Source organism: Lissotriton helveticus, chromosome 1_1, assembly GCF_964261635.1.
Source record: "Lissotriton helveticus chromosome 1_1, aLisHel1.1, whole genome shotgun sequence".
NCBI lineage: Eukaryota > Metazoa > Chordata > Amphibia > Caudata > Salamandridae > Lissotriton > Lissotriton helveticus.
The window spans coordinates 1,797,641,073-1,797,657,427 of NC_136057.1; the positions used below are offsets into that span (position 1 = coordinate 1,797,641,073).

At 49.9% G+C, this 16,355-nt stretch overlaps 1 protein-coding gene across 1 annotated transcript in view; it reads right to left on the reverse strand.

Moving 5' to 3' along the window:
- The window catches only part of DDX47 (DEAD-box helicase 47), a 229,183-nt gene that overhangs the window by 165,491 nt on the left and 47,337 nt on the right, over nucleotides 1-16,355 (reverse strand). Inside the window, exon 2 of the mRNA XM_078640767.1 lies at nucleotides 7,859-7,952. Within this exon, the coding sequence (XP_078496893.1) occupies nucleotides 7,859-7,952 (94 nt within the window). The remainder of the gene's footprint in view (nucleotides 1-7,858; nucleotides 7,953-16,355) is intronic.

Below are 16,355 nucleotides of genomic sequence, written 5' to 3' on the forward strand. Positions count from 1 at the left end.
ACTGACATCAGCTGACCAAGAGTATTTGGAGGCAAGTACGGCTGTTGCTGGTGATCAGAGTACAAGATATCGACATCCTACAGACCCTGTGTTCTGTCACCGGCTTTCAGGTGGTTTGGACAGAGTCGGTGGGAAGTTCAGTTCTGTTGTGATTAGTGCCTATGTGCCAGTTCCAGAGGGGAATGTCGTGTCCAACTACAGTACAGTAGAAGTTCTCAGTGGTGTATGTACGCCGGCTGGTCCTGTCAGCTGCTTCGCGTGTCTTGTCACCGGCTGTCTTTGTGTTCCGAGGGAGTTGCGGGGAAGAATGTAATTATTTGTGCCCAGTTGCTGGTTCACGATAAAGTAACCGCAATCCGATCTTCGGGTCCCATTACAGTACTTTTAAGAGTTATCTGAGACGTGGTGAATCCATGAGTAAAGTATGCACCATTATGTCCTCCTGCCCTGACAGAGTTTCCTGTTGAGAGTTCCGATCTGCAAGCCTTTCACCCCGGAAGAGGATCCCGTCAGCTGCAGGACGTTGCCCCCCAGTCACCTCTGAGCCGCCATTCCAGATTCTTTCTCCAAGTTCCAGTCAGCGGTATTCTCGGCGGTGTTCCAAGTGCCTCTCTGCCACCGGTGTGCGCTCCTCCCCTGGGTGCTTCATGTGTGGTGGTCAAATATTGGATTCCCTCAGCTGTTTTCGAAGAGCTTCTCCCATAAAGTCGGCTATATTCCTCAAGTAAGACTGTTCTGTTGTCAATGGATTTTAGCCTGTATCTCCATATTTACATTCGGTATCCCTTGTGATGCTTTTCTTCAAGAACTGATTTATATACCCAGTCAACCTTTGAGAACAACTTGTGATATTCACATAGTTCCCTCCTCATGTTCCGCAATGCCTTTTGTTTGAGTTGAGGCACATAGTTTCTTAGGGAAACACATGGTATTTTTGCCTCTTTTCCCTGACGTGCTCCATCCTTCACTCTCCCTTCCTATCAGTTGTGTGTCTCTGCGTCCTCACGGTGATACACACACCAATCTGCTTATCTATCTCTTCAGAGTCTTCACCTGTGGAATTCCTGATTCTTACAAGGACACGTACACCTCTAATCCCTTGTCTCCTTATCTACGATGTAAGTTTTGATCCCCACTGAAACCAAGTTATATTGTTTTCAGATACTAGAGCCACCTACCAATGTTGCGTACCTCAGTGGGAATTGTGTGACCGACCGACCAGCCCTGGTCAGACCCGATCGCTCCCCCCGCCACCGCTGCCAGGCCGTGTCTCTGCCCCTGTGTGGAGTGGCCCCCTGCTCTTGCCCGCTCTCTCGGGCCGCCAAGGTTTGCCGTCTGGACTCGTGTCCTGCTTTGCTGCGTTGCCTCGTGTTGCTGTCTGCTCCGTCGATCCCCTGCCCCTTGTAACTTAGCTCTGCGTTTGGTTTTTGTGGCCCCAGACTCTGTTGCTGTACCTATTGTTTTTTGTGTTATCACTGTACTCACCCCCTGTTCCCCTGACCCACCCCGCTCCCAGCCACTGCTTTCCCGCGGCCCCACCCTCGCTCCCTCCGCATCCCATCACCGCTCCCCCCCCACTCGCCACCCCGCTCCCGCCTCCCTGCTGCCCCTCCCTCCCACTAAGTAGTACTTAAGCCCGGCGCGCGGGACGAGGAGCTGCGACCGACTGACCAGCCCTGGTCAGACCCGATCGCTCCCCCCGCCACCGCTGCCAGGCCGAGTCTCTGCCCCTGTGTGGAGTGGCCCCCTGCTCTTGCCCACTCGCTCGGGCCGCCAAGGTTTGCCGTCTGGACTCGTGTCCTGCTTTGCTGCGTTGCCTCGTGTTGCTGTCTGCTCCGTCGATCCCCTGCCCCTTGTAACTTAGCTCTGCCTTTGTTTTTTGTGCCCTAAACTCTGTTGCTGTTCCTATTGCTTTTTGTGTTATCACTGTACTCACCCCCTGTTCCCCTGACCCACCCCGCTCCCTGCCGCTGCTTCCCCGCGGCCCCACACTCGCTCCCTCCGCATCTCATCACTGCTCCCCCCCACTCGCCACCCCGCTCCCGCCTCCCAGCTGCCCCTCCCTCGCTCCGCCACCCCCCACTCTCTCAGAGTGCATGCGTACGCGCAGCGGGCGCACCAAAAGGTAAGCCCGTCTGCGCCTGGACCGCGCCCAGTGCCAGAACCCCTTGCCCCCACCAATGCAAGACGACCCGACAGACCTACGACGCCGCCGCCCGGAACCGCGCCTGCTGCCGGCCCGCCCCGAAACGCACTCACGGACCCTTCACCTGCAGAACCTGCAAGTTCACCTGCCTCCGGACCTGCACCGCGCCCGCCAAGCCAAACACCAGCAGCAACCTCAAGTGCATCCGGCTCAACACCCACTCCGTCCACAGACACGCCGTGGAGCTATGGAACCTGCTCGACACAACATCACCAGATGTCGCCTTCCTCACGGAAACCTGGATTAACGCCTCCTCAGCGCCCGACATCGCCATCGCCATCCCGGACGGGTACAAGATCACCAGGAGGGACCGCGTCAACCAGACCGGAGGAGGCATCGCCATCGTCCACAAGAACACCATCCGCATCACGACCGACTCCAACGACACCTTCGCCGCCGCCGCCGAGCACCTCCACTTCCAGATTCACAGCGACCCAAAGACGACCCTCATAGGCACCCTCATCTACAGACCCCCGGGACCACGCACACAATTCAGCGAAGACATCACGGACTTCATCAGCCCACACGCCCTCCCCTCCGCTGACTACATCCTCCTAGGGAACCTCAACTTCCACCTGGAGAACAACGACCGCAACACCGCCGCCCTGCTGGACAACCTCGCCAACCTCGGACTCAAGCAACTGGTCAACACCCACACCCACTACGCCGGCCACACGCTTGATCCCGTCTTCTCATCCAGCAAGCACATCACCTTCAGCCACTCCACCGGACTCCACTGGACCGACCACAGCTGCGTCCACTTCATCTTCAGAAGAACCACAACCCACCACCACCACAACAGGTTCCTCACAGAAGCTGGAGCAATATCACCGCCGACCAGCTCACCACCTCCCTCAGCCAGAACCCACCCACCAGCACAACGGACCCCAACGAAGCAGCCCTCAACCTCACCCAGTGGCTGACCGCCTGCGCCGACGAACTCGCACCACTGAAGAACCCTCCCAGCAGACCCAGAAGCAAGAAGGCCTCCTGGTTCACCGACGAACTCAAGGACTCCAAGAGGACCTGCCGCACCCTCGAGAAAGCCTGGCTCCTCGACCGGACCACTAACAACATGACCGCCCTCAAATACGCCACCCGCAAGCACCACCAGCTCATCCGCACCACCAAGAAGAAATCACTGAAGGAACGACTGGACAGCAACGACTGGACAGCAAGGAACTCTTCACCATCGTCAAGGAGTTCTCCAACCCCAGCACCAGCAACAACGACATCACTCCCTCACAAGATCTCTGCGACTCCCTCGCCTCGTTCTTCCACCGCAAGATTGCCGACATCCACAACAGCTTCGGCGCACCACCCACGCACCCAACCGACGAACCAACGCCCCCCACCGCCACCCTCCGCACCTGGACCACGGTGACCACCGAAGACACAGCCCGCACAATGAACACCATCCACTCCGGATTTCCGACTGACCCCTGCCCCCACCACGTCTTCAACAAGGCCAACTCCACCATCGCACCCCAACTCCGAGACGTCATCAACACCTCCTCCTTCCCGGAGAGCTGGAAGCATGCCGAGCTCAGCGCCCTACTGAAGAAACCAACAGCGGACCCCACCGACCTCAAAAACTTCCGCCCCATCTCGCCCCTTCCTTTTCCTGCCAAAGTCATCGAGAAGATTGTCAACAGACAGCTTGCCGCCTTCCTCGAGATGAACGGATCCCTCGACCCCTCGCAGTCCGGTTTCAGAGCCAACCACAGCACCGAGATGGCCCTCATCGCAGCAACCGACGACATCCGAGCCCTTCTCGACAACGGGGAAACAGCGGCACTCATCCTCCTGGACCTCTCCGCAGCGTTCGACACTGTCTGCCACAGCACCCTAATACAGCGCCTCAGCAACATCGGCATCCAAGAGAAGGCACTGGAGTGGATCGTCTCGTTCCTCGCCGGAAGAACACAGAGAGTCCGCCTCCCCCCGTTTCGATCCGAGGCCACCGAAGTCATCTGCGGCGTTCCGCAAGGATCATCACTCAGCCCCACCCTCTTCAACGTCTACATGAGACCTCTTGCCGCCATCGCACGCCAACACAACCTCAACATCATCTCCTACGCCGACGACACCAAGCTGATCCTCTCCCTCACCAGCAACCCCGACAGAACCAGCCTACACGAAGGGATGAAAGACGTCGCCGATTGGATGAAGAACAGCCGCCTGAAACTGAACTCAGACAAGACGGAAGTCCTCATCCTGGGACCATCACCCTCTGCCTGGGACGACTCCTGGTGGCCCCCAGCCCTGGGCACCGCTCCCAAGCCAACAGACCACGCACGCAACCTGGGCTTCATCCTGGACTCCTCCCTCTCGATGACCAGACAAGTCAACGCCGTCTCCTCATCATGCTTTCACACCCTACGCATGCTTCGCAAGATCTTCCGATGGATCCCGACCGAAACCAGGAAGACAGTCACCCAGGCCCTCGTCACCAGCCGATTGGACTATGGAAACACCCTCTACGCCGGAACCACAGCCAAACTACAGAAAAGACTCCAGCGCATCCAGAACGCCTCCGCCCGACTCATCCTGGACATCCCCCGACGCAGCCACATCTCCGGCCACCTGAAGGACTTGCACTGGCTCCCCGTCAACAAGAGGATCATGTTCAGGCTCCTCACCCACGCACACAAGTCTTTCCACGACCTGGGCCCGAAGTACCTCAACGACCGCCTGACCTTCTACACGCCCACCCGCCAGCTATGGTCTACTAGCCTCGCCCTCGCCGCCATACCACGCATGCGAAGAGCAACCGCCGGAGGCAGATCCTTCTCCTACCTGGCGGCCAAGACATGGAACTCCCTCCCCATCCACATTCGGCTGACCCAGGACCATCTCGCCTTCAGGAGACAACTCAAGACCTGGCTGTTCGAGCAGTAGCGGACCCCCTCCCTCAAGCGCCTTGAGACCCTCCCGGGTGAGTAGCGCCCTATACAAGTGGTATGATTGATTGATTGTGACTTTCAGTATACCATGTACCTTCTCACCTAGTGCGCTTATATTCCTTACAGTAATGGTTACAGTATGGTACCTCGCATTTTCTGGATAACCATGCTTATTCAGGTATAAGAATTTCTTACCCGAGTTATTCATGTGTTTGGTATCCCTCTTTGTACCAGTTTATAGTTATTAATAGTTTCTCAAAAGCCACTTATAGTATTGTGTAACCAGGCTAGATCCGTGTGATTTTCAGTTCACTCTGCACTGGGCCATCTAGTTCCACTTTAATGTATTACTGTGAATGTATTTCAAGTGTGTGCATTTTTCATTGTTATCAGGATCTGCAGTGATATCGTACAATTTGTGAAATCCTGATTCAGAAAGCATGTGCATTGTAACCCAGTGTTTCACATACAGTCAGTTTTGTACTGCTAGTACCTACAGAGTACTTTAGTGTGTTCATATTTAGTTAGCACCTCCCTTGGTAAGTGTACTTACACCTTTTCCTTTCCTCCCTTCTAGTTGGGTTAGAAGTGTAGGGATCCCCTGCCATTGGGTGCTTCTGTACCTCTAGCAATTTATATTGTGAGCACTTATATTTGTACTTTTGCTCCTTCCTTTGAATTAAGGGGGGTTCTCCCACGCTCTCCTTCCTCCATGGCTGCTTCGTCCATGACCAAACCTCCCTCATTTTTAAATGATATTGGGGATCCTGAAATTCATTGGAAGGATTGGATTCGCCTGTTCGATTCCTACCTCATTGCTATTGGGGGGGGGGAAAGAGTTCTCTGCTGTTTGAAAACAACATGTCCTATTGCACAACTTGGGTGTCCAAGGGAGAAAAATATATGATACTCTACCTGATCGCGAGTTAGAAGAGGACGAGGTTGATTTGGATGTTTTCAAAATCACTCTTATGAAGTTGGAAAGTCACTTTGGTGACAAAGTAAACGTCGTCCTAGAAAGGCACAAATTCTTTACTAGGGTGCAGGGTAAACAAGAGTCCGTTAGCAATTATATTGCTGCTCTCAGAGGTTTAACTCAATTATGTGAGTTTGGGGAACTCAACGACTCCCTTATCAGGGATCAGTTAGTAAGGTGTACCCACAATCCCCGCATCAGAGAGAAACTTCTATCCGAAAACCCATCCTTGAGAGAGGCTATTAGTATGGCGCAGTCTATTGAACACACTGCTAAGTGTATTTTGGAAATGAACCCTCCCAAAGAACCAGTTTGTAGTGTGAGTAATGCCAAAGGGTATCAGGATGACAACTAGGCAAGGAGATTTTGAAAGTCAAAGCTAGAGAGGTCAAGACAGAAAAACCTATTAGTGTTACAGAAGGATTAAAGTGTTTTAGGTGTGGCAGCAGTAACCACCTTGCGAACAATGTTCATTGTACTGCCTGTAATGCAACATGTATGAAATGTAACAGGAAGGGACATTTTGCGAGCGTGTGTAGGGAGGGGGAGAGTAACCAAGTAAAACTTGTTAGCAATGGAGAGGAACACTCTCCTCGGTACGTTTTTCAAGTGATCAGTGTGAAGGTGAAATCTTCCAAGAGTGATACTATGCAACATCTGTATCCTGAATGTACCATTCTCTTGAACAAAAAACCTTTGGTCGCTTATGCAGATTCATGTTCTCCATTTACGATGATTAATCTACGTGAGATGAATGATCGGTTTAGCTGTTCCACTCTTAATGTGTCAAAACCCGATGTATCGCTAACTAGCTATGCTGGGGAACCCATACACCTGGTGGGCATGGTAAAGATGGAAATAGAATTCAGAGGAAGGTCTACAAGTGGTTCGGTTTGTATTGCAAAAGAAGGGTCAAACCTATTAGGCTGGCATCATATAAAAGAGCTAGGAATAGTGCTTGACCCTATTAATGTAGATCAAGTATGTCTGAGTAACAATAATTAATGGACAGGTTGCGACTCTTGGAATCCTAAGGAGATGCTTTCCATATATTTTTCAGGTCTTTTTGTCAGGAAGCTGTTTGTCATGAAATTGTAGTTGGGTGACCTATGAACAACATTTACCCTGTTATTCTTGTGTACCCCTTAAGTCACTGTTCTTTGCCAGTGGTGGATACCTTGTTCTCTTCCCTCCCTTTTGCTCCATCATTTTTTGCAGGTTCTCCATCGTTGTATGCTGTTCCTCGATGTCTCTCCTGACATCTCTGTTTGTCATACATTAGCGAAGGGAGATGTGTTGTATCTTCCCCCATTTATATATTCAAATGGTACACTCCTTTCCCCCGTGTACCCTCTCCCTGTTGGTGTGTCCCCTTAGAGCTTGCCATAGAATGTTGGCATCTCGCAGGCAGTCTTGGAGAGTGGGTGACAGAATAAAGACTAGTTCTTACCTTCATCTGCTTCAAGAGTCTTCTTTACAACAGTAATGTAACTCCGAAGTGCAACCTTGCTATCTCCATGTCGCTCGACTTCTTACCAGTGTTCACACATACTCTGTTCCTCCTCGATGCCCCTTCCCTCTCTGTTGCAATACACGTTCAGTGCCTCAATGGTGGTCTGCCGTCCACTGTGGACATATAAACCATGTCTCTCCTGATTCCTTGCCCTCCCATGAGTGCTGCAAGCTCAGTCTCTCAAAGATGCTCCATCACTCCCCAGGTCTATACGTATCCAATGCATGCCTGTCCAATGCCACCACCCCAGCTCTCACCTTGCAGGGCGACAGGAATTGCTTCCACCTGGATCTTGGTGGGATGCTTCCATCCCAGCTGCTCGCATGTCTCGCACAAGACGTCAGTCACTCCCTGAGGAATCAAAATTAAAACATGATCAGAGATGCATGAAGAAAAGGACTACTTCAACATCTTCATGTATACACCAGTGACTCCCCTTATCTGTCATTTTATCCCTGTATTCCATCCCACAAAACTACTCACTCTCAGCACACAACTCCCATTACTAATCCCCCCACTGTACAATTTACCAGTCCTACATGCACCAAGCTGCTCTGTCTGCAGTCTGTTCGTTAACCCAGCACCCCCTCCCTCATCCCAAGCTTGGCTACATTGCCAAGTCTCCAAAACCATCACTTAGCCTCTAACATACAATCTGCCACTTATTATTGTACCCCCCACGCATCCAGGTATCAAAAGTGCATGTAACAGGGTTACCTGCTGTCCTGCCCATTCCTATCAGCATCCTTTGACCCAGACAGTGATGCACTGGACACAGCAATCAATCAATCAGGGGTTTTATATATCGTGCTGAAGGTGTGCAAAGTAGGGGAGCGTCAGACGTTGACTGGGAGCTCGTTCCAGGTCTTTGCTGAGATGTAGGAGAAGGCTGTTCCGCCTGCTCTTGTTCTGCGGAGGCGTGGGGTCTCTGCCAGGGCGAGGTCGGTGGAGCAGAGGTTCCTTTTGTGTATGTGGAAGAAGACTCTCTCACTAAGGTATTTGTGTCCGATGTTGCGGAGGGATTTGTAGGCGTGGGTGAGTAGCTTGAAGGTTACTCTCTTCTCGACGGGGAGCCAGTGGAGGTCTAGTAGGTGCTGGGTCATGTGCTTGTGTCGTGGGGTTCCAAGGACGAGTCTGGTTGCGGTGTTCTGGATGGTTTGGAGCTTGTGTAGCAGGGTTCTGTTGATTCCGGTGTTGCCGTAGTCCAGTCTGCTGGTTATGAGTGCGTGGGTGACAGTCTTTCTGCATTCGGGGGGGGGGGGGGAATGGGGGGGTCCACTTGAAGGTCTTGCGGAGGAAGTTGAAGCAGGTTGAGCCGACGGCGTTGATCTGGCGGGTCATGGTGAGGGAGGAGTCTAGGATGATGCCAAGGTTTCGGGTGTGGTCAGGTGGGTTTCTGAGGTCATAAGGCCACCAGGTGTTGTCCCAGGCGGTGGAGGAGGGTCGAGGACCTCTGTCTTCTCTGAGTTGAGCTTCAGGCAGCTGTTGTTCATCCAGACTGCAACGTTCTTCATTCCTTCCTGGAAGCAGAGTCTGGTGTCTTTGGGATTCTTCGTGAGGGAGAGGATGAGCTGGGTGTCCTCGGTGTAGGATACTATGCGGAGCCCATGCTGTCTGACGATGGCGGCGAGGGGGGGTGGGAGGGGAGCATGTAGATGTTGAGTGTGTATTCAGGAGTCGGTCTCAGGTGTTTGACCGGCAGGAAGGAAGGTAGCATGTAAGATATTGAGACTAGGGAGAAGCATATATATTACGTTGGAGGAGTGCACCTAGGCCCACTGTTTCTGCCCAAGACCGATCAACATGGAGCTCTCATTTCTGGGGGAGAGTGCACCGATTGCCATACAGAGCACCAGGCAGGAAGGCAAAAAAGTGGGGAAACTTTGAGCTCCCTGAGGCCAACTTGGTTACCAGGATGGGTGTCCATCGTCCTTTATAAGGTTGACATCAAGTTGGCAGTCGAAAGCTTGCATAACGAACACCAAGCACCACAGATAAAAAACAAGGTTTGCCCATTAACTCACTACAAGCTGAGCTGGAGTGAAAACCTTGAAAGGAATACAATTCAAGTATGCCTTATTCAGAAGCAGGTTGAAGATAAGGCAAAAGCGAATCTTCAAATATGAACATAATATATTTCCAAGAGGCAAAAGGGAATCTTCAAATATGAACATATATTTCCAAGAGGGCTTGACCCTGGTCTTTTTTGAGGCCCTTAGCTTAATCATATACTGCACCTACATGAATGCTTGGCAACATAGCTATGAATTTCCCAGTTGAGACCATGAACCGATCCGAAGCAGATAAACTTGTAAAGCTAGCACCAGAAGTCTGAAGGAGGCACACACCTCCTGGAAGGCCCTAGACTCCGAGGTGAACTAAAATTGTCAGTTAGGAAAAAAAATCTTGCAAAAACAAATTTAAATTGTTCCTTTATGGGATGATGCATTAGTGCAACAAATTACAGACTTCGATCCAATGGGGCTCAAAATAAGCTCACCTGAAGTTTTAAACTACCAATAACAGTATAAAAGAAAAAAGCCATGTATACACAATTTGTCTGCTAACACAATTTTTTATATTTTAATCCAGCTAATAACAATAATAGTCTTCGGTAGAGCCATCCACCACGCTTACTCAGTGGAGGCACTCGTCCGGAGACCAGTATAAATCATGAAGTACATTAAAAGAGACAAAAGAACACAGACATCTTGCATCTTTAGACCTATAAGCTGGAAGAAGGTGCTGTGTCCATATGAACACTTGTTCACTGAGCACTATACATATTATTGTCTGCTTTAAAGAGTGGGGCAGGAATCTAAAGTACTACACCTCTTTAAGGTGCCTTACATATGCTCTCCAGAAAGACTTGTTTGCAAAGCCTTCCCAAATATAGAACTACCTATGTGTTAATGTAAAAGGGAGAGCAGTGACAAGCCACTCTACAATCTCCAGCTTGCACATTCTTCTATTCAGAAGCAGTCAGCCTAAAGCTGCCGCTAGACCAAAGAGTGTTGTTTAGTTAATGTTTTCTAAAGGCAGATGAGATATCACAAGAACATCTTGATTCACCCACCTCTAGGATTTGAAGAAGGCCACTCAGAACAGGGATATTTGAACATGGGAAAAAATATGAGCTAAAACATGAAAGTCAAAGAAAGAGTAACAGAGGAACCATAGGTACCTAAATCAATGGGTCAAGAGATACAAAAAACTCCAGCTCGGATATTAGAAGAAATCTCAGAGCCAAATTAGCTAAAGAGCCAGGAGAGCAGGATGGGACACCCACTGCCACAAGATGCTATGGGAACTCAATTCATGACCCAGAAAAGAGGCAACAAAAACAAAAAAAAAAAACGAACAACTGAGTGGCACTGAGTGCCTAGCTAGGTCTAGCATAGAAAAGGCAGTACCAATCGATTCAGGGCCCCAGAAGAGATGAATGGGTGCCCCAATTCAGGACCTCAAATGAAGTGCAGTGCCCAATGCATCACAGTAGTATTATACAATCTTATAGTGAAGTGTGGTACCCATTGCCACCCCTGCCCGACGAGTACATGACATCCTCACATAGCCAAACTGGGCCGCAGCGCACAATTTAACATTTATAAAAATTTCAGGGTGTTCTAATAAAAAATACTGTAACTGGGGCCCATAAGTCTTTAGGTCTAGAAGAAACACGTAATTCCTCCACATAAATGTCCAATTGTTCTCTAGAATAGACAACATCCTTGAGCCATCTTGTCACCTTAGGAGCCCCACCCCAGCCCCCCCACTTTTTTGCCACCAGTCCTTCGGCCAGTAGCACAGTGATGGCTACCTGCTTGTGATTGCGCGGCTTAAGCAATTTAACAAGCCCCAACAAGCACAGCTGCGGAGTGCACCTTACCTCTTCTATTACCATTTGTAATAACATTTTTGACACCCGAGCCCAAAATTTGTGAATAAGCTTACAGCTCCAGGAAAGGTGCAAGAAATCTGCCATATAATACCCACATCTCACACACCGGGAATCCTCCTGCAGCCCATAGCGATGAAGCCGTGCAAGTGAGTAGTATGTTTGTTGAATGAACTTAAAGTGTATTATTCTATGGTTGCAGTTTGCTGTAAGGCATCCTGTGAGGGCACACCATGACTCCCAGTCCTCCCAAGATAGGGGCGCCTCAAGCACACCATTCCATCTATCTAGGGCAGTAGATCTAACTTCTGGGTTCTCCCTGAGGGATGTGTGATATAGTTTTGTTATCAACACCTTCCGCTCTGCAATAGTCAGTAGCAGCTGTAATGCTTTTAACATCTGCGGCTCGCATGGGAATTCAGGATATAATGTCCGCACAGCCGCATGGAGCCTGATGTAGACAAATCCAAGCATCGCCGTATACGGCTGCACAGCAGTGAGTGCATCCAGGGTCACAAAATGCAAGTCAGTGTATAGATCACCCAGTGTAGTCAACCCAGCGCCTCTCAGGATTCCCAATGCTCTGGTTTCATGTGTGACTGATATATGAGGGTGTGCAGCCAGGGGCATGGCTAGTGAGTATATATGTTTCCTGCCCGCCATGTCTACCAGTCCACTATAAGCTTTGGAGGTGCTAGCCACAGTATTTATTTCCGATCTAGAAATCTCAGGCCTGCTGTGAAGTACCATGGCAGTTAGCGGGATTAGATAGGTCTCATCTGCTTCTACCAGCAGGTGGAGCATGTAATGCGAAAAGCCACTAGTGTGTGAATTGGGCCTGCGCACACAAGTAATATAATTGCATGTCTGGGGTGCCAAAGCCTCCCCTCTCACACAGCTTTATCAGGTTGTCCCAGCTGCATCGGAGTTGCTTGCTTGACAATGCTAGTGTCAGCATGCATGATTTGATGGACTTAAATTATGCTTTGGGCAGTGTTACAGGTATATTCACAAACAAATACAAAAACTTGGGCAGTACAGTCATTTTCATGATGGCAATGCGGTCCACAAATGACAGTGGGAGATGTATCTATCTGGCAACCTGGTCCGTTAATTTTGAAATAACCGGTTCATATAGACCACTACCTCTGGATCGCGATAAACCCAGATACATAAGTATCTAACCGATTCTGTTGTCCAAACCAGCGGGAACTCCAAATCATATGGGATGGTGCATTGTGTGAGGGGGAACATTGTAGATTTATCCCAATTGTATCAGAGATTACACTATTTATGTGTATCCGCGCTATTGGGTTGGTGTAGAGCAGGCGCACCAACATCAAAAATGCACCCGACATCACCATACAATGTAAGACTGAACATATATCCCCAATGTATGGAGTCGAATGCCTTGGCGGCATCCAGGAGCATCACCGCAGCCTTTAACTCTGGGTTTAATTGATGCAGCACAGCTAACATGGTTCTTAAGTTGTGCACCGTGGATCTCTCAGCCACAAACCCCGACCGGTCCGGAAGTACCAAATTTGGCACAAGAGGTTGCAGTCTAGTGGCTATTACTTTCGCCAAGATTTTGGTATCAATATTTATCATTGAGAGTGGCCTATATGACTCACAACGTCTCGAGTCCATATCCAGTTTAAAGAGTGACTATGAGGGCATCACGGAGAGTGGGAGGCTAGGCACCCTTTTCATTTGCTTCAGCATACATAGCTAGCAGGTGCGGAGCCAGACTGTCTGCATAAGCTTTATAAAAGGCGCTCGACAGTCCGTCCATCCCAGCCGCCTTCCCATTCGGTAATGCCAGAATAGCGTACCTCACCTCTACCACTGTCATGGGTTGCGTTAAGTACTCTATTTGGCTCAGGGACAGCCGGCCCAAAGTGACATCATCCAGATAGCTAGCCGCCTCACCATCTGATGCCTCGGGACTAGGATCGTAGCACTCAGTATAGAACTCAAAGGAGGCTGCCATAATCTCTGGTGTTTTGTAGCGTGGGACCGAGTCTCGGCCTACGATCTCTGCTGTGTGGTCCTGCACCTTTGGTTCTGCTAATTTTCAGGTAAGCAAGCGCCCTGGTCTACCCCCTTCCCCATATACCCTTGCCTTCCATCTTCTAGACCTATGACACACTTCTTGCTAAGCAATATCCCTGTGCTCTGAGATCAAATCCCTCACTTGAGCCAATATTGCACATGTGGGTCGCTGTTCGTATTGCCCCTCTAGGGTGTTTAACTTGCTTTCAATATTTTGCAATTTATTGCGCAGTGATTTCAAAATCCCTGCCTGCACCCCTAGGCATTCACCCTGTATTGTGACCTTGAAGGCCTCCCACAACATCCCAGCACCCTGCACCGTTTCCTCATTCTCATGAACAAAATGCATAATAGCAGTGCCTATAGTGCCCCGGAACACAGGGTCCAGCAATGACATATCCCGATATCCTCCGACTAGCAATCCCGATCCTAGAGGATCAGATCTTACACCTCCTAAACACCTCACTAGCTACTGGCGCATTACCTACCTCCTTTAAAGAGGCACGCGTCAGACCCCTGTTAAAAAAGCCCGGGGCAGATCCATCCAGCCTGACGAACTACAGACCTATTTCTCAGTTGCCATTTCTGTCAAAAGTGTTGGAACAGCACGTGTTAAAATCTTTGTCAGCCCTCCTGGAATCTCACCATCTTCTCCAAGAGCGGCAGGCTGGCTTTCGTGCCCACCATAGCACAGAATTGGTAATGCTGTCTGTACTGGATGAGCTCAGATGCATGGCTGACAGTAAAAAGCCAAGCGCCCTGATATTACTAGATCTTTCAGCGGCGTTTGATACTGTCAGCCATGCATTGCTTCTGGGCAGACTGGCTCGGTTTGGGATAGGAGAGCGAGCCCTCGAATGGCTAACAGCCTTCTTATCTGAGAGGACGCAGAGAATCCAGGTAGCAGATCAGGTCTCCGATGAGGGTGCTTTATCTTGTGGAGTCCCGCAGGGCTCTGCGCTCTCTCCACTTCTATTCAATTTGTATTTACAGCCATTGATAGAGTCCCTGGCAAAAATGAACTGCAAAGTTTTTAACTATGCCGATGATACTCAGCTGCTGCTGAGTATCGACAATACACCATCGGCTCAGTCCACGGCCCAAGACATATTACGATTTACAGTAAACTGGATGTCGTCCAATTTATTGAAAATCAACCCAGACAAAACGGAGGTTCTCGTAGTTTCAACCTTGACCTCCCCCTGGAACGATCTGTTTTGGCCACAAGAACTTGGACCCACTCCAAGACCGTGCCCTAGCGTTAAGAGCCTCGGCATGAAAATCGATCAGGAACTCTCGATGGCTAACCAAGTGTCCGCTGTAGTTGGTTCTTGTACCAACCTAATCAGGAAACTGCGGAAGCTCGTTCCCTTACTCTCATGGAATATGCTGCGAACCATTGTCTCAGCTACAATAGTGTCGAGAATCGATTATGGCAATGCGCTATATCTTGGCCTCCCAAAAAATCTATCCAACCGTCTTCAGGTTACTCTGAACGACGCAGCGCGCCTGATATTTGGTGTGCCAAGGCGGGCTCATGCTTCCCCATTGCTCTACAGGCTTCATTGGTTGCCTGTGGTGCAAAGAGTTGAATTTAAGAGCATGTGCATCTGCCACAAAGCAATCCATGGACAGGCGCCAGCCTATATAAAAGAGAGACTTGAATTATACGAACCTAAGCGCGCCCTGCGATCCTCCGGTTCTTTCCTGCTGTCCTGCCCACGCTTTAAGCTGGCAACTAAAGGAGGCAGATCCTTTTCAGTTCAGGCTCCGATCATCTGGAACAAGTTACCGGAGGTGCTTCGCAGAGAGTCCAACCTCCTCCACTTCAGGAAGTCTTTGAAGACTCTACTCTTCATAGACGCATTTACTTCCTAGTGTTTGGTTATTAGATCTATAATCTCTTATTTTCATCTTGCCTCTTGTAGCTGCACTTGGTTAGTAGCGCTTTGAGACCTGTCGGTGAGTTGGCGCGATATAAAACCCAGTACAAATACAAATACAAATACAAATACATAGGCTGCAGCCCTCATTGAAACGGAGGTCTAATGTGTGGGGCTCTCCATCTCCAGTAGCACGGGGAAATGATACAACAGCCTCCTAGCCAAGTGCGAAACTCCCACCACCCATGTGCACACCTCTAGAGACGTACCAATAATCCAACTGGGACCATGTGCCGTGCACAGAGGACACATACGTCCCCTCCTTGGAGTTGGGGTTCCTGAATCTCCATATGTCCACCAATCCCTCAGCTTCCATGATTTCCCGTAATATTCCGGCAACCTGTTTCCCATGCCAGTCAGTCGCAGCTGATCGATCCAACAGAGGATCGATGTATACATTTAGGTGTCCCCTAATATCACCATGGAAGAAGGAAGAGCTACCATGCGTCTCCAAAGATCATTGTAAAATGCAGGATTGTCTACATTGGCTGTATGGGTTTACCAACAACACCCTTGACCCACTCAAACAACCCTGTATCAGTAGAAATCTACCCTGTTCATCAATTTCCATGTGAGTGAGAGTAAAGTTGGTCCCTTTTTTCATCAGTAACAGCGCATAAGACACCTGGAGCATTTGGAATATGACAAGGCCACTCCAACAGCCCACCTCTTCCCTATGTTCTGTTCGGTGTGTTTCGTAAGATGAGTTTCTAGCAACAACACCACCTGTATATCGTGCCTGTCGCGGTATGCCAGCACCTGCTTTATTTTCTTGGGGTTGAAACCCAGCACATTCCATGTTATCAGTCTGATTACACCCCCCTGCACCGGCAATTCCAGAGTATGTCTTTATCGAAC